Source organism: Falco cherrug, chromosome 18, assembly GCF_023634085.1.
Source record: "Falco cherrug isolate bFalChe1 chromosome 18, bFalChe1.pri, whole genome shotgun sequence".
Classification (NCBI taxonomy): Eukaryota; Metazoa; Chordata; class Aves; order Falconiformes; family Falconidae; genus Falco; species Falco cherrug.
Window position 1 is genome coordinate 2497961 of NC_073714.1, and position 19287 is coordinate 2517247.

General features: G+C 39.9%; 1 protein-coding gene across 2 annotated transcripts in view; it reads right to left on the bottom strand.

Moving 5' to 3' along the window:
- Window positions 1-2289: 2289 nt before the first annotated feature.
- The window catches only part of UNC5D (unc-5 netrin receptor D), a 168446-nt gene continuing 151448 nt past the window's right edge, over window positions 2290-19287 (bottom strand). For both annotated transcript variants that reach the window (XM_055696359.1, XM_055696358.1), the window contains exons 14-16: window positions 14663-14827; window positions 12597-12775; window positions 2290-10347 (exon numbers count right to left, since the gene is read on the bottom strand). In XM_055696359.1, the coding sequence (XP_055552334.1) occupies window positions 10143-10347; window positions 12597-12775; window positions 14663-14827 (549 nt within the window). In that variant the 3' untranslated portion in view covers window positions 2290-10142. The remainder of the gene's footprint in view (window positions 10348-12596; window positions 12776-14662; window positions 14828-19287) is intronic.

Below are 19287 nucleotides of genomic sequence, written 5' to 3' on the forward strand. Positions count from 1 at the left end.
AAGTATAGAGTTGGGAACAGAAGCTGCAGTGGAACACCAGTAGTCTCCAATCCCTTCCGTAACAGCTGTGTTACAGGTATGCTTAGCTGTGCTATAAATAAAGGGTACAATAAATAGGGGGTGTGTGTATTTTTCAGGACTAAGGAAGGGGGAAGATTTGTTTAATTTTAACCACACCTTTTCCTGAATTCTCCAGTGGTCACGCCTCATGGCTTCATTGTGAAGGTAGTTACAGTACAGGGCATGGAAGCAATGTGGATTAAAAATGGTGAAACCTGCATTCCAGTGGTTAGGGTTTTGGTATTTGTGGGTGTCAGAAGACATGTGGCGAGGACGCTTTTATTGAAGTGTACTTTTCTAAGAATTAAGGCTTATTAAAACATGTGCTGTCTGTAGACACCTGTTTTCATGCCAGTTTGGCTAGAAAAAGTTGGACCCTCAATGTATGGTCAGATGACTCTGTAATACCAGAAGAGGATGGTAGGAGGGGAGCTGGGGCTTTTTGCAAAGTGATAATCTGGTTCTCAAATAATCAAACCTTGTGAAGGAAGGAAAGCAATTTAATTTGCCCATCAAGAACAAAGAAGCCATATCTTATTACAGCAATTTTATAATTGAAGTAGAAAAGCAATTTCCTTTTAGGAATGCAAGATGCCCTTGTATTTTTGAGTACTGCCTCTATTTCTGATGTACGTGAGTGCAGCAGGGCACTAGGCGTGGACTGGGGACTATGGATGTGTGAGGGAATGTGGCATGTAAATAACGAGAATGCCACCCTGCTGCTGTGTTCAATGGGGACCGTAATTCTGTTCAGAAATACTCTTGACAGCAGCCTCTACTTGCAGTATAATTTCTAAGTGGCTGTTCATTAAGTCACGATGCAGTGAACTTCTAACCATAACATACGTTATGTCTCTGCAAACATAATTAATCATGAATAATTTTACAATGAATGTCAAAGGCAGTTAACATGATAGTCCTATTTATTATAAAGGGTGGCCATTACATTATATGGTGTATGGTATCTGGGATGATAACAACTTAAATGCATGCAATAAAATGTTTGAAGGATATCTTGATTTATAACGTCTTGTCCTAGCATCCCTTGCTATGTATATATTAATCATACATTTTATAACATCTCACTTAAGGTGAGTGCCATATCCAGAGTCTCATTTTGTCATGCTAACATTATTTGTAGTTGATGCTTAGTTGTATGTGTTAACGTGACAGAGCGGTAACCAGTGTAGATCAAATCCATCCAGAAAAGGGCTATGTACTATGACTAGCAGAAAGCTAGGGTTTTGTTAAGATACTGGGATCTGGCTGGGATGGCTGTGGTGGGGGGTGTGACGAGGAGTGTGTCACTGTTCCTCAGACAGCGAAGCAAGGCTGACAAGTAGCTAAATTATAAAAACAAACCCAAAAGCCCACGGTGTTGCACTGGCTTGAGCCAAGGGACCGTTGTTCCCTGTGGCTTCTGCCAGCACTGGTGATGGCTGTGCATGCGAAGATAAGCACGGATGATACTTATATTCTTGCCACCTCCCTTGTCAGTTTGCGATGTATCGGTGATAGCTACTGAGAGGCTTCCTGATTGCTCTGTTGCTGACAGGGTATTTCCATTAAGTGGGATCTAAGGTTATGGACACATCTGTATGGGGAGGATTAATTGAGTTCTTATCTGGTGCGTCTCAGTAAAGGGTATTACAAATCAAGAGAGTACATTGGCATGGTAAATGGAACAGGACACGTAGCTTTGTTGCCAGTGATCCAGCATTCAAGGTACAACCACTTACGGAATGTAGCAATGGAGTTACCTGCGTTTCAGAGGGAATTGCCAGTGTATACACATACACAGGGAGGGTCTGTATCTTCCGTCTTGCAAAAAGCAGAATAATATATATTGCTTTTGCAGTGTGAAGGACAAAGATGTCCTCGTCCTGGAGTATTGTACATCTGTTCAGACAAATAAATAAGGCATTTTAGTGAAATACCTTTAATCACATTTTAGGTAGAATGTACTTGGCCTTCTTTGGGGCATAGTTCAGACTAGTATGAGAAAGCAGGATGATGTCCTTGAATTGTTTCAGTGTTGTCAGTAAACTTCACTTCTGGTCCTGTTCCTGTAGCTTTTGCGGGTTTTCTGGAAAAAGGTGGCCAGTACATAGTTCTCCAGCATAAACTCCCATACAGCGCTCACTGTAAAACCAGTGAGGCATCCCAAAGCACTCATTTCAGAACATCTTGTTTTATCACTGAAATTAATGTGCCACTCGTACAGTAATCTAAGATGTCAGTAAAAGACTCTTTATTCATAAATAACTGATATGCAGTAGTTTACGTCTGTACATTTATCTTCAAAAGGCTACAGCCATACAGTTTTTGCAAACTCTACATAAAACATCCAAACTGTCCATTATTACTTTTTCAGTACAATATAACACAGCTGTTTGGCATTACCAAATATATATATGTATATATATTTATATATGTACATGTGCTGAAAAAAAGAAGCCAGTGCAGCCTTTTCCAAGGAGTCTTTCCCAAGTATTTTACTGTACAACATTCAGAATTTACATTGATAGAACAAGGCACAGAAAGTGTGGTATGAAGCCAAGGCCATGCTTTTTATTTAATTATTTTTCTGTCTCTCTTCCCTACTCCTTCAGCTTCATACTAAAGAAAGCATTCAAACCTCTGCTCTTTTTTCAGTTCTAAACACACTGAAACCATGGGGAGGGAAGAATGCTCAGCCAAATGAGCAAGAACCAACATTTTCAGAACCTATTCACTGCGAAAATAAAGGAGCAGAAGAGAAAATAGGTCTCTCTAGAGGAATACTTGTGGTTTTCTCTTTTTTAAAAAATAATAATTTATTTTGTATTTGATTAGGTTGAAGTTCCCCCTCCCCTTTTCACCAAGAGGCTGGTCAAAATGTTGAAAATGCAATGGAAATCAAGTTAGCTCCAGTCCTGCGTAACACTTTAAGTCTCACCAGACTGACCAGCAACACATTTTACTTCATCCAAATTAACAGAAGGTGTACACGTAATGTTTTTGTACCCATGTATAAACAGAGATCAGCAGAGTCACAGTGGGCATGAATTTGATTAGAAGACGGGAGGAGGCAGCAACATCTCCCGAGTCACAAATTCTCTGAAGTCAGTTTGCTGTTCCCAAATATATATCAGAAGCATGTATATGCCACATCCCCGATGAGGCACATATATCTATCTGTGTGTGTGTGTGCATGTGTGTGTGTGTGTACTGCTTACTGATGCATCAGGGAACTTTGTGAGGTTCTGTAATGGTATCCGGGTTCTAGGCCAAAAGTGGAAAGAATACAGAAGTCTACAGCTTAATTAAAAAAATAAAAAAATTCCTCCCTCCCTCTCCAACTTCAGTGCATAAATGGGGAAAAACTGAAGGAGTTGCTTGAAAAGATACCATCACCGTAAGGTTAATATTCCAGATCTCAGTACGGGAAATACTAGGTCTTACTGGTTTTTTAAGCTGCAAAAACAAAGCTTCCGTCAGTTCTAAGGGAGTATTCATTAGGAAACGTTCTTGTTTTCTATAGCAAATACACTTGCTGTTAGATCTGCCTTCCCCCTCCTGCTGTATCAGAAATAAACTTTAACCAGGCTTGGTGCAGAACACCCTTAACTTCATGTTGTGCTACACATTTCCTTTTGGGATTAGACAATAAGATTTATATACAGAGACCAGATAACACAGGGGTTTAACATCTTCTTAAATCTGCAGAAGTACATCCTTAACCAAGGTTATCACACCGGGGGCAGACAAACTAAGTAGCTGCTGACAAAACCACGGCTCTACAGTAGGTGAGTGTCTAATCTCATTAGATTACAGTACACCACATTACAGATCAGGGATGGGTCATCTAATCTCCCTATCCCTTAGCTAAATGTTCACAAGTGACTTCAGCTCTAGTTACCCTGTGACAGCAAGGCAAGGAGGCTACCCATTGAGTCCTGGCTCACCTGGATTCCCTTGGAAAGCACAAACCAGTTATTCAATACAACTGAACAGCTTATTTAAAAGCAGCTTTTGCAATAGCTTGAAAATTACAATACACCCCTAACCCACCCAAGCCCCAGACAAGAAACACTAGTAGAATCTGTACTATTCACCTCTAATACAAAAAATATAGTGGCAAATTCCTAGACATTTATTTTATTTTTGGACAGAACAGTGAACATGGACACCGACAGATTTTTCTTTTACTTGCAGCAATGAGTAGAACATCTGTTCAGTTTTCTGCATTGCGGACACTGTTACTATCAAATGATTTCATAAGTGATTCTTTAATCTTAGAGTGATTTATTTATTTTTGTCCATTTTGGAAAGGAGATTTTTGCTACCATTTATGCTAGTATTGGCAATGAGAGAAAAGAGCTAGACTTTACTAGAAAATGATTAATGATCTTCTGCCAGCATATTGAGTTTTGTTTGTTGCTACAGGTATTGTGTGTTATATACCTAGTATTTTAAGTTACTGTCTTTGCTCAGGAATCCTTTATGTTTTAAGTAATTTCAAGTAGACAGCCATTATATAGCAAAGAAAGGATGTATGTGCCATTTTACATGCTGCTGCGGAAGAACCGCCGGCCTCTTCTGAGGCAGGAATAGTGTCAAGGGAGTATTTTACCAAGGCATGTACCACAAACGAACAACTGATAGAAAACATTCTTCACCGGGTTTAATGTGAAAAAGGTTCTTGGTGAATAATGTTAACTAGCTCTACTGCTGTGTAACAAGTGGGAGAACTTCCCAGGTACCATTCAAATCAGTAAAAGAAAGGATAGACAAATCTTCACATCATTCACAGTTGTTAAGGACTTGGAAATAGTTTCTGGTTTTCCACTCAGTTAATTACCATACAAGAAATAATGCAGCCCTTTGCTTAAATCTATGTTTTACAGGCAGAAACACACTGGAGAAAAAAAAAAATAAAAATCAAACCATGACCAGAAGTCCACAGCAGTTGCTCACTTGTTGTAGCTGCACTATATACATCAACTATATTTTTTGTAGTGAAAAATTGTATCTGGAATTGACCAGTTACTGCATGTTTTAAAACCCTCATATAGCACTATCTTTCAAGTGGAAAAAAAAAGAATAGACCTTTAGTATGATGTTAATACCATGGAGTCCTATGACAAGATCCCTGTTCTAGTGATTTATGCTGAGTAAGCTTCTCTCTTAACCTACTGAGAGCAAGCTGTGCACAGGCCCACAGAGGAAGAGACCAGCTGTTGCCAGAGATAAAAATAATAACAAAAATAATTCCCTATATTTTAAAAAAATTGTGTCAATATCTTTTCATCTATTACAAAAAGCCCAATAAAATTTTTGTGGGAGTACATCTTGGGTTTATGGGACTTGCACTGGTAAATGAAGTTTGAATTTAAATCTACAGAGCAGGGTTCCTTTCCTTGTGGCTTAAAGGATTTTAATGTAAACTAGTAAGACTGCAAAAGCAGTGTTGTAAAAGCTGTAAATTAGCTTTATGATGCTGCAGTCTGGCAGAGCTGTGAAGCACACCATTTTGGTGACAAAATTGTAAGTCATTTTTAAAACACAACTATTAGTCTTAAATGACTCACAGCACAGAAAATATCTGGGAAAGTGCTTAGGAAGATGAAAATATACTAGAGCAGGTTCTTTGGTGATGTAAAATCAAAATGGCTATTTCACCATATCAGACTCGGGGCAGCTAGATGGAATCTTAAGTGTGTAACATTACATTTCTCTTCCTTTTACTTTCTAGTTTTTGAAGAGATTTTAAAAATTATTTTTTGAAAGACAAAATTTATAAAAGAGAGGAAAGGAATAGATTTTTAATTTCTGGCCTCTAATCCTTCTTCAGATGCTCCGACATCTGTGTTTTGGATCAAATCGTAGATAAATGTATAGAAATTTCCAAAAAATAGATGGTAAAAATGTGTTTCTGGAATTTTAAGATTCCTAATAATGATCAATATTATCTATTTATATAGCATTTGCATACAAATTGTAAATTATTCTGAGGGAATACCGTCTTGCAAACCATAGCTACAACATCCTGGGGGGGGGAGCTGGCAAAAGTCAACTGCTTTCCTCTGTAGAAAATAGGAAGCAAACATTTAACATCTTTTACTTTTATTGTTTAGCTGTTTGTTGATATTAACAAAATCCATGTGGCTGCCTCATTTGTATGGTAGCAGATGCATTTACCTAAAAAACATTTTAATTTGTCCAACTCTAAAACCAGGACTGTGCATAATAAAGGGAGGAGAACTGGCATAAGCCTCTGTCAGTAGAAGTGCCAAGTACTATTGATATCCTCCCACGATGCTAATGTGAAACAACAGAAAGGGAGCACCTGAAACAGGCACGTCTGTACCCGACACGTCAGGTAATCAACAGGTGCAGTGGGGGAAAGGGAAAAGAAAAAACCCTGTAGCCTATTTTTCCACTCAGAAGTCTAACTTCATTTCTTATTGTCCAGCTTCTGCCTACCGATATTCATCGTTATCACAGAGAACAAATTATTTCCTTTTATGATTTTTTTTTCTTAATGATTTTTGACATCATCTCTGTCATCTCAGGTTTTTTTCAGCTACACATTTTTTCCTCACAGGTTTTATTTTCTGGCTGTTCGGTATGTATCAGCTCGAGTACTTTGCGTAGTGAAGTCCGTTAATGCATTCTCAGTTGTTCTGCACTCTCTCACAGGTGTTTCTTGTGGCTTTATGCTACAGCAAGATCTTAACTGATATTAATTGATATGTCTCTGATTTGATACTGAGTGTGGGAACAGCAAGAAATTGAGGAAGTGGAGGAACTGCGTGATTTAGCCCGTATTCCTGTTGAAAAGCCAGTTATTGGTCACTCCATCTCCAAAAAGACACGGAACTAGAGGTGGTAGAATAACAGCAAGGATGTTCAAAGATTAGGATGGGCTCACCAGGGCTTTTCAGCCCAGACAGAGTGTGAGCAGAGATGAAAGGTGAGAGAAGCCTGTAAAGGCGTGTGTAATACAGACAAGGAGATTCCGTAGCAGTTCCTCAGCGTTACTTCTTATAGGGAACCGGGGGAGCCCGGGCAATTGTCAGGCAGCACGTGTTAAACAAAAGGAAAGCTTGGGAAGGAAAGGCTGTTTGAAAAACGCAAAAGATGGTTGTGGCACTTGTGTCTCCCAGACATTGCCCATGAAGGCCAAGCGTTTCAGTGGGTTCCAAAGGGATCAGTCAGTTTTTGAAGGACGGTATCAGCGGATCTTAGCTACAGTGGTCAAGGTGCAGCCCCCTGGCGAGGAGGTCCTTTGGGACAGGGCACATTTCTTACGCGGTTTCCCCGAACGTTCAGCCCTGGTCGCCAGTAGATGCCACACACGGTGGCATTCCTGTATGACTCGGCTGTGCAGCCAGGTGAGCTCACATCAGCAATCAGGCTCGTTTGGTTACTGTTTCAAACCCCGTTCCAGTGGGAGAGAGGTAAGTAAGCAGCATTGTGGCATTTCTAGCCCACTTTTCAATACAAGAGTGTCAAAAAAGTAACAGGTTAGAAAAAGTCAGAGTTCTTGATTCAGATTCAGAAAAGTAAGACCAGTAATGAAGAAGCTGCTTTAGCAAAAGTGAAGAAAACTCAGGAAACAAGACCAGAAGGGAAACAACAATACTCCATTGAGCAATGTAAAATTAATATCTTACCTCTGGCCCAAAATTGAACAGCGTCTTTTCTGGCATTGTAAGGAACTTTTGCCAGTAGGTTAGCTCAGAGCCCAGACTTCATTGGATTCTGGGGTGCAGCCCAGGTACCTTCAGCCCGAGGACCCTGGCAGATGCACCTTGGGGGAAGTCAGCCCAGACAGCTGCTGGCTTCACCGACCATTCCGAGTTGGGTGTCACTGTACACAGGGGTTTTTCAAAGCTACCCAAGTCTTGCTAGTAACCACTGTGTGTTTCCTGAGAAAAAGCTGTAAGTTCTGAGCTCCACAGAGCAGCTCTTCTTGACCCTGTATCCTGTGTGTAGCTCACATGTATGTAGAAAACAAGAGGAGAAAATACATACAGCTCTTCAAATGACACGGCTGTGGTGCAGCACCTGCAGGGTCATGCCTGCCCTCCGTTGTGGTGGCTAACCCAAGCTAGTTTGGAAATTAAACTGCGTCTGAGAAGCTGAGAACAAATTAACTGCTGGAGAGTGACTGTAGCTGGTTTCCCAGACAACAACAGCTCACTAAATCTCCACTGCTTTTCTGTGGATGCCATTCCTTATTTTTTTTTTTTTTTTTTAATTCATGACATTTTGCCCAATGAAGAACAGGTTTCTGAGGAGGAGGACTGTAAGTCACTGGAAATATAATTCAAACACAGATAGAACCATGTGCTGCTGAAAACAGTGACAGCTTGCTGCCAAATAACCTGGTATTTTTGTCTCAGTCTTAAATATGCTTGCAGCCTTTATGATTTCCCATTGCAAACAGGAACTCGCATGTCAGGCTGCATGAAATACTAAAGTGCAGAAAATATTTGGGGAAGTCTTAAGTATTTATAAAAGTCTTAAGACTATTCCAGCCTGCTGAGCTGGGAAAGCAATGAAATTTGCAATTTCAGATCAGCAAGAACAAGCAGTCTTACATCAAGAGCTGTTTGTCATATTTTCCGAACTGGAATCCTGGGTGAATAAATAGTTTCAGGTTATTATAGATTTGCACACCAAGTACCTACCCTCAGCCAAAATGGGGTAATCCCGCCCCACCCCCAAATGCTTGTTTTCAATTTCTTGCTTTTCCATGAAGTTCCCAAACTCTTGTGTTCCTGCTTTGTACTGATTGTATTCCTATCACAAAAACTGATAGCCTAGGCACAGAGCTAACGAGCACCTTGGCTAATTTTAAAGAATATATGAGTAAAAACATTGGTTAAATTTGGCTCAGTACTAGTTCCACTAGGACACTCACAGTGACAGCTCTTTTTTTGGTTCAGTTGAAGTAATAAATTATTTTTGTGTGAAATGGATAAAAAATGAGGATTCTCTAGCTAGGTTCTGGGTTTGGTGGTGAATGCAATATGTTTGTAACTAAACCAAACGTAACATAGCCAGCTTTGTATCTTGTGAAGTTTCCAAATTGTACGATGAAATCAGGCCAATTTTTGGCAATACCATGTGGGGGTTATTGTTTCAATCTGAAACAAAACCAAAATTAAGCAGTGCTGATTGACTTCACCTTTACTTTTTAGATTAGCCATAGAACATGGAATAATAAAAAAATGTGTAAGCTTGCTAAAACAGGGCTGGCAATTTCCTGTGGTTTATTTGGTTATTTAAATCCACCCCCAAAGCAACATTTTTTGACCAAGTGAAAGTTTGCAGACCAAGTTAGAAAATTTATCTCTCACACACACTAATTTCACAGAGAAGGGTTCTGTTGTTTTGTTAACAGAATAGGCAGGAAAGCTCTGCAGCAAATGTACGTTCACTAAGTGATTAAATTTTTAAAAGAAATGTTTGGAATACACATGGATACCAATATAAATAGTTACGAGATCTAATTCCTCAAACATCTGAACAGGATAAGGCCAGATTTTCAGTTTTCCTGTAGAAAATGACAAAATGATGCTATGAAATGACATGTTAAAGCTACTCTTCAGGTGTGGTAAGTTAGAGATACAGGACAAAGGGGACTAACAGCCCCAAGATGACAATCCTTTAAACGAGGTTTAACCTCTAGTGGTTCTAAATATTCAATATCCTATTTGTTGATTTTCAGTAGGCATTACATTATCATTACAGTCTCCTAAATCCTTTACGTCATAATATTTACCTCCTATGGCTCTGTATCTCACTCCTTCCTGTCCCAGGAATGATAGCTGTGTAGTTGTGGTTTTGACATTAAAACGTGAATTTTAAATGAGAGAGGACAGGGAGAAGCTTGTGTTTCCCTTATTAGGTGTAACAAGATGGTTTTTAATAGGGCTGCTTCTGCTCCTCCAACTGAAAACTGCATTGTGGAAATGAGTGTCTGCTTCCACACTCACGGTGCAGAAACCCTTATTTCCTCCCTGCCAAAGAGAATCTCTGGTGTAATAGTCAAAGCTGGCCATCAGTTCTTGAATGCAAAAAGGTGACTAAAGTCCATTTTGTCTGCTGTAGTTGAAGTCAGGCTCCTCAATCTCAGTTTCTGTTATGTCTGAGATTTTGGAGTGTGTCCTTCCTATTTCTTCCAGGGCACAGGCTAGGGAGTCAAGGTCGCCGTCATGCTGATGTCGGGCTTCCCAGAGGTCCAGAATGACGGCAGACGGGCTGCTTTGTGTAGCAAAATAGGAGAGATTCCTGGAAGGAGGGGAGAAAAAGGTGAAACAAAAAAGCTGAGGAACAGTATCTACTGTAGCTACCTTGGATGTGAAAGTGCCCTCTGTTGTGCCTCGCACTACAGATGTGTTTTAAAAAACAAAAAACCTTCAGCAAGACCTAGATGAGATGAGTTGAGGGAACCCTCAAGGGGACACACGGTGGTGCATCTATTCTTCACATGTCACTTGTTCAGTTTAGCAGGAGGAGTGAACAAGGACTTGAGTATTCTGCTTTAGATAAAAGCTGGCCAGCAGTACCATCCTGTGTGATTTAGAAAGCAAGTCAGTTTTAGAAAGCAAGTCAGTTTTGGAAAGCATCATTAGTAAACTCTAGCAAGTATTTGGCAGGGAGAGGAATTATATAACTTTAATTCACGCTTGTGATTATGTGAAGATATGACAACTTTTAATTTTAAAATTTATATTTTATTAGCATGTAAATTCTAGGACTTTGCAGGGGTGATATTTGCAAAGGATTTGGTAAACCAAAGTGTTCATCTTAAACAGATTACCCTATAATTCCTGGTATTTATGGGCTTTGGACATAATCATCCAAATAAATACATTAACTTCACATTCACAAGCATAAACATTATTTATAGCACATGCATTATGTATAGATACTTACACATAAATATGGGAAGAAACAGATAAGCCTGTAGCACAGAAAAGGGAATTTGGACTTGAATGCCATTGTTTGGTTTTTTAAACCAACTCCAAGATAATTAAATATTTGCTACTGACCATTTTTGGACTGTTACTCATCAGTAAAAAACAGGCAGATACCACTTTTTTCCTCCAGCTTTGCTAATTACCCTTCCTCAGTACATTAACCTCTATTGGCGACAGAAAGTTAGCACCCCGTGAGGAGTTTGCGCTCGCGTGTATGTGCAGGACAACTCCAGCTCTCAAGTTCCTTGTGGCGCTGACATGGATAGCTTCAGTGCACTGGAAGAAGTTTGCTGTCTGTCCTGAGGAGCCAGGCTGTTGCTCTGTGAAGTAACACCTTGCCTTCGACAGAACTTTGGAATAGATGGGGGAAATAGGATGACACTAATGGATTACGCTGCACAGCAGCTACGTGCCAGTCTGTGAGGTCATGTATTTATGCTTTACCGTCTGGTTTTATAACTACATTTTGGGTTGTTTAAATGGCTCAGCTATCTATAAATTTGATTTTATACAAACAGATATTGCAAAGACCCTACCAGGTGTCTCCAACACAGACTCAAAAGGTAAAGGGCCATCACAGCTGTGGTCTTGCACCGGTCAGTGTAATCGCCTTAGCACGCTGCCCCGCAGTTCCCTGAGAAAGGGAAATCTCCAGCTTCCTCGACACGTGAGGAACAGAAACCAGAGACTGAAGTGCCTGACAATAGGTAGTAAACGCTGCTAAGTAAAGCAGAATTTTCTGACTCTTTCACTGCTGCAAGGCTATAAATTATTTTTCCTTTGGTTCGGGTGTGGTTTATTGAGATACCCTTGCATAGCAACAAGTCATTTTGCTTGACTTAAGTATTCCTCTACCCTCTTGGGAACATATTTGTGGCGATAGTGACAATTAGAAAATATAGAAAATATTTCTGTGAGTGAACTGCCTCCACCAATTTAATTTTGTGAAGCGGAAAGAGCAAAATAAGTAGTAAATTGGTTTTTACAGCATCTTTCAGTTTTAATAATCATAATATTATTACTCCTAAACATTAGAGCATGACTTTGTTTTTTTAAATATGCCTTTTCCTTAAAAAAAATAATGTGCAAAATATGCAATTCTTTTTGGAATACAAAATACATAGGTAGAAGCCCAAGCAACAGGCTATATGATTTTTTTTTTGAGAGAACATGCAACTCCTAAGTCCTTTAAACCACTGCTTTCGTAGTACACAGCAGTGCCAAAATCCTTCTGCAGTCTTGTACTTTACCATGACCCCACTCTAGCTGGTGTTCAAAGAAAAGGTCCAGCCCAGAAGAAATAAAGCAACCTTAGCGGCAGGCATCAGGTGGGACAGGGCACACGTGTTTGTCCCAAGGAGAAAGCAGTTCCTGTTTTCAGCAGCTAGTTGTAAATAAAATAACGTATGAACTGCAGTTTATCCTTGAGAGTAAGTATGTTAATTACTATGCATACATCTTTAATACCAGCAAACAAACAAACAAAAAACCTGTAACGGCAACAAATTATTCCCCTTGCATATGTAAATATTCACCTTTCAAAGTGCCTTCCATTACCTGTTAATGCTGTTTTTCTGTGCTAACATCTGCCAGTCTTTGCCTTTGGCGTTGGGTGTGTCAAATGTTGCACAGATTCGTTGTCTAATAGAGTAGGGGATTTTGAATGCTTTCGGACCCATCTGTGCAGGGAAGTTGCTGTCATCATGTGCAAAGAACGCAATGGTTTCTCGTTCATTCTACACGGAATAGAAAAGCAAAGAGTCAGTCGGGGCATCAGGCTTTTTGCCTGCCCGTGTCTGCAGGCGGCTCTTGCGGGCACCGTGGCAGAGCAACACCAGGAGTCCTGCCGTATGCACCTGCGCAGGAACAGGGAACGGAGGTTTCTGCACAGCCTCTTTGGAATGAGAAGAGCTGTGCGGGCAGACAGTTCTGTACTCTTTTTGCTGCCTTGTTATGCAGGGACCTACCTGCAGCGAGCCTGTCTACATACACCTATTGGTCTATCAAGTCTGCTTCTGGAGGAAGAAAGAATCAAACCTGAGATTCCAGCTATAGTTTGTAGAATTGATTGACAACAGACAATTAAATAGCTAAGAGGTATTTTTCTGATTTGTGAAGGAACTGCTAGAACATCACAAGCACTTCCATATAAAAACATTTTAAATAGTGTCATTTTCCTTCTCCAAGTTTCCCCTTTTTGTTAATTTGTGTTACAGATGAAGTCCAATAGAGACTAGATCAAATGCCGCAAAAGCATATGGGTTCCTAAATTTTTAATTGCTTAAGCCTAAAATATGGACACATAAATCTTTCATTCATGACTTTTTTAAAAACACCTAAATTCTATAATTGTCTCGGTACTTCCATATTAAGAAATCTCTTTGGAATCCAGGTTCTTCTGTAGATCTGGCCTATTCTCCTCCTATGAAATTATACCGGTCTTGTGTAGTAGTCACATTTCCATGCATTATTCGTTCCAGTGCAATGCAACATAAATATTAAACAACGATGCTATAGTCTCTTCATATAACATTTATGACACATCCCAAAAGTCATCTGCGCAAAGTAGTAGCAGTGCTCTAGACATATCGCATGGTCTGACTTTTAAAATTAAATATGCAGAACAGTAGTAGATTTCCATACCCTGCACATGTGAGATAAGCTACTGCTACCTGGTTAGTTCAGGGAACTGTACAGCACTGAGCAATTCAAGTATTCAGTTGTTATTTTTATATTTATTTTACAGCCAAATTATCCTCACTCTTCAATCACTTTTTGAGATAGGCATGAGAAAGCCTTCTGTACTAGCAAATCCATTTTAAGACAGAATGGTAACATGCTCTGGGGACTTGTGGACAGATAGGTCCCTTTAAAAATATGGGGGGGGGGGGGGGGGGGAAGGCAGCTGCAACATTGCATTGAGAGAGAGATATAGATGGAATGACAGACATTTTTTATGAAGTAACAATAAAGAACCAGAAAAAAAGCTTGGCCATACTCTGAGGATATTTTTATACATAATGGTGTTTGTGGTTTTCTTACTCAGTTGCTGCGTGCTCTGCATAGTGCATTTAGCAATGGGCATATATCTTTAATCCAGAAGTATTAATCTGGATCAGTCAACAAAGATGCTCAATAATCTAAAAAGAGCTGCTGAAGCTTTCATTGCTGGCTGTAGGACACATCCCCAGCTTGCTTGACTCTGCTTTCTTTCGCCTGTGCGCAAGGCTGCAGTCCTTGCAAGACTGTGCGTGTCAGAAATGCTCCGATGGGTGAATCGCCCAGCCCAGCAGCACACTGGCCGCAGGCAAGCCCTCTGTCCGCATCTCAGCGCTCTGCAAACTATTAAAAAATGTTTTGCAAGAAAACTATTACCACCAGCTCAAATATAAATTATTTTTAGTGTTGTAGAATATCTGTGCTTTGATTTCTGCTGGAAATGAAATGTGTAAGGCTTTATATACTTGTTACGGTTTTGAACAGGCCATAAGAAACTACATAGAGATAGAAAGGCTAAAAATGGGGAGGGATCACGTCTCGTACTACTTGTACTCAATTACTTCATGTAACTCCTACTACTTAACAGCAACTTAACAAAGCAAAAAGGAGAGAGAAAAGTTTACCTCTAGGATGGATGTCTGGATCTGCAGGATTTGCTCGTGGCCCTTGACTTGTCGGACACAGATCTTGCAGGACAGCTGCGTGGTCGCAGGGGTGTAGCGCTCCAGTGAGAAGGCACAGTGCAGTGGCTTCTGGCCGCTGCACCACACGCGGGAGAAGGGGACTTCCTGAGAGAGGAGAGTGTCCCACAGGAACGGGCAAGCAGGCGTGAGAGAGAGAGAAGTTGTGACAATCACAAAATAAGAAAAAAACTCCATGTTTTTTCTCTAATTGACTTTTTACTAACATCTCTGCAAACTCAAAGCAGGACAAACCAATAAATGACAATTCAATTGATAAACACTGAGATGTTACATTTACTGAAAACTTAGATTTCATTCGGTTACACGAATGACAAGAGACTCTCATCATTAATGAAACTTAAGAAGGATGCACTTTGCTCACTCCTCCTAGGCAGGGACTAGAACTCTAATCTGTGTCTCCTTGCCATCAGCCTGTAACTACAGAATCCCAAAAATCCAGAACTTCCCATCAGAAACTGTACGCCCCCTGTAAGCTCATGCAGCCGGAGCTCGACAGCCTTTCTTCTGTATCAATGTTCCATCCATACTGAAACACACCCTGTAGTGGTTTTTATATATTTATATATAAATATTTTTTTTAAAATATATATATATTTTTATATAAATATATAAATAATTTACCACTGCATGTCACTGGGCAGTCCCAGTTTTACTTCTTACTTACTTATTAGTTTCATCCTGTTATATTCTGTGACTACTTTCAGTGACTCCTCTACTTCAGCCAGAGGCAGTTTATGGGATGAATGCCCTCATCAAATGCTATATAGACAACTGCAGCAATTAATCATCAGAGATTTCTGCTTTGGTTGCTTTGAGTTCCTAAAAATGTATGGAATAGACAGGAGAAGTACATAGGCGCAGCTAACTTCTGTCCTACGATTACTTTGTAAATACCAAACTTCTCTTACTGGTCTCCTCTCCTTACTGCTTTCAGAAAAATTCTTTTTTCTCTTTTTATTTCCAAACTGTCATCAGCTAAAAACCCACTGTGGTGTTCCATATTGTAACCATGAAGGCATGTAAATAATAAAAAACATTAAACCAAAAAAGTTCTCTATTAATTTCAAAATATTGGAAAATAGTGTAGAATTGGCAACCTATTAATATTTCATTTTATTACATCTTAGCATTCCTCCACATGATTATGGGACAGCATTAAACAGCTTCAATGAGCAATTTTTCTAACATGAGAAGAACTAGTTTAAAGATTTTTACGTTATTTTTTCTAGAGGATTATGAATTTTCAGATTGCTCTCTCCTTTTTTAATGCACTATTTTTAAATTTTAGAATTGATTTGAACAGCATGTGAAGCTGATTCTTCAAACAAAACGCACTAATTACTATATGCAGATTTAATCTGGGCATGCATACTGCTTCCATTTTTCAGAGCTTTATAAAGGGTTAATAAATGACACAGACAAGGACATAAAAAGCGCTACCTGTAGGCATCTGTAATTCCTTCAGTATTTAACACTGGCAGTTATAACTGAGTGACCTACCAACTAGTCACTTGTCATAATTAGCTGTTTAGATCAAGTAAACCATGCATGTAGCTCTCATGACCGGTTTATATACGGAAGCTCACCCAAGAGCTTACAGCTCAGAGAACATGCATGTCTTCATTCTTGCCTTCTACAAGCAACTTGTATTGCACCTGGGCTGTGACCTGTTCTTTGTCCCTGAAGAAACTCGGCATGCCCCGGCCATCTGAAAATATACAGCTTCAAAGATCAGCCTCATGCTACGGTTCAGTCTTGACTTTTTATTATTTATTTTTTTTTAACTAGGGAGAATATAGTCGTACTCGTAGCTGATGCGCAGTTTATGGTTTCTTAGGAGAGTCTCAGACTATCGGTAATGTTGCACTAAGTGATAATGATAAACTCTGCATTTAGATCCTGAGGTGGTAGCAGTAGCAAGGTACCAACACTGATAAAGAAAACATTAGCAAAATATTAGAAGTAGAGGAAGTGTAATTAGATTTTTCCAGAGTAATCATCTCTGCTTTCAGTCACAGTGCAAGAATCACTCAGCTGAAAATTATATGAAACATAATACAGGGGGCAAAGCATGGCGGCACGATGAGTGCCTAAAGTATTCCAGAAATGCTTTCAGTTTTATTCTCCCTTTATAATTAAGTCCTAGGGAATGTAAATCACCTCATAGCTACAGACAGACACGGGATCCTCCAAGAGACACAAGGTGCTAGGAGGACAGCTGCTTTTAACCCCCAAAGGTGCCCGTCTGGCTTAACATGCTTGTCGCAGCCTCCTCCTGCCCAACACCCAACCAGTTTTTAAGGGTTCCCCCCGGTTACTTGTGAACATGGTGGGAAGGATGCCAAGCACTCAGCATCTGCTCCTGCAGGACGGCCAGGACAAACAAAGGCACTTGGCGTAGTCTGGAGAAATTCTGACTTCCACCCACCATTTACTGCTTTTATGCCACAGTTTTACATGACGATTTATTCATCTATCTGTTCAAGCCTTGAAGCAGGATCTTTACTTATCCCACCCATTAACATGGAGCTTTCTTCATCATACTATCTGAGAGTGGTTTGATTTGGTGGACCAAATAGACAGTTACGGAATAGGCTCTTCAGTTGTTTGTGACAACCAGAAGCGCCAGCTTCTTTGTAAAGCATGGTATGTAGGAGACAAAGCAAGTACAACACTGGAGGAAGCTGCACATGAAAAACTACTGTTTTATACATAAAGAGGCTGGAACCAAATCCGAGCTGTCAATACAGCTGGGACATTTCACTGGGAGGGAAATACAAAGCCAGTGGAAGTTGTTCTGCAGTTTCTTTTAGAAACAATTATTATATTTCTCAGCTGTCCAAGTCATGCAAACTATACTCAATTATAAGATGTAAATACTTACTTGGCTTCAGTATCAGCACTGTGTGGGACATTTCTGTCAGCAGAGGTTTTGTACATACTTCTTTTTAACCCTGAGTGGCTGCTGGGAGGTGGTGTGCCTGCTACGATCAAAGCCTTCAGCAGGGCTGCCATGCTGCGCCTGCCTACAGCATGCGCGGCACTTGAGCATTCTTCTGTGGGTTATGGCTCCCTCATCTGACTTTTTATTTTTTGTTTTTATCTTGCAGCAATAAATTTAATAGCTGCTTTGGACTGCGCCACTTGCATTAGATTCAGTAAAGTGAGGTCCTTGCAACATGTGAAGATTAATAGAGAAATTTGCATTGGCTATCGTGTCTTGTTTTAACAGCACCCTGCAGTTCAGTTTTGACTGGAAAATCTAGACTATTACTTGCCAACAGAGAACAAAAATACCTGAGTTTAATAAACCACAAGCAATATATTTATTCACAGAAGTTGTACACAGCATTAAGAAAAGTGCTGAACTGCACACCGAGTATTTCAAGGCCTCTGAGTCAGTCTCGGAACTTTGCACGCACCAGAGTCATAACCAGCAAACGAGGTAATTCCCCCAAGAAATAACAGCTTCGCAAAAATTATCAGGCAGAAGTAATCTTCCCTGAATCCTTAACTACAAAGAAACATGGAGGCTAGAGTAGCAAAACCTTTCTTTGGTTATCAGCAAAGTTGTTTGCAGACAGCACGGTAAGTATTCTTTCCTGCGGGCCGTTTCCCTGTTTGATCATGCCATGGTGTTATTCGGGTTCTCAGGGGCTGTTCCTCCTTGGCTACTTGCAACGCCTTCCTGCAGCAGTCGTGGCAAGCGCTATGGACAGGAATTTCTACTGCGTCTGATATAGGGGAGTGAAAGTGTTCATCTCTGAACCGTTTCCTATTCTGTCGCTAGATCTGTTGAAAGAAGTTGCCTGGCTGCAAGAAAAGCATGGGGGATTTTTCACCAAAGCAGTCACCATGGCGAGAAAAGTTTGGTTAAAACTTCGCTGGTTTTTCCTCTGGTATGCTGGACATTTAACTAATTCTGCACAGGGGGCCTGCAGAAGGTGTTTTGTCTGCCTTCTAAAGAAGTCAGAAGAGATTGACATAAGATACTGCTACGTATTTTTAGTTCAAATCCATGTAATGTTTATTATGAAAGCAGTTTTCAGAAAACGGAGGCTTTCTAAATAGAGCTTTGAGGTTGAATTTTATACTATCATGCAGATTTATTCTCCAGGATTGGACAAGGGATCAAGAGACAGTAAATTAATCAAAGTATGGAGCTGTGTTAATAATAGGGTGTGAGGCAAAATTCCATTTGTTCTATAAGAGAAAACTCCCATGATATTTTTTTTTTTTTTTACTGCTTAGGAAGGTACTGGTTTTAATACAGTAGTGGGGCATCCCACTGATCGGTTTGTCTTCTAAAATGAAGTTAAGGGAGTAGAATAAACAAAGCACTTAAAATCAAGCTGTTCTTCATATGAAGCTGAAAATGATGTGGTTTCCATAATTTCTTAAACTGTAGCATAAATTATCCTTACATTCTTAATGATACAATTATTTATCTGGATATAGATCAGGGTTTTAAGTTTCAGAGCCTGTTACACTCATGTTTTGGAGAACACAGCAACACATTTAAAACATCTTTTTTGTCGAAATCC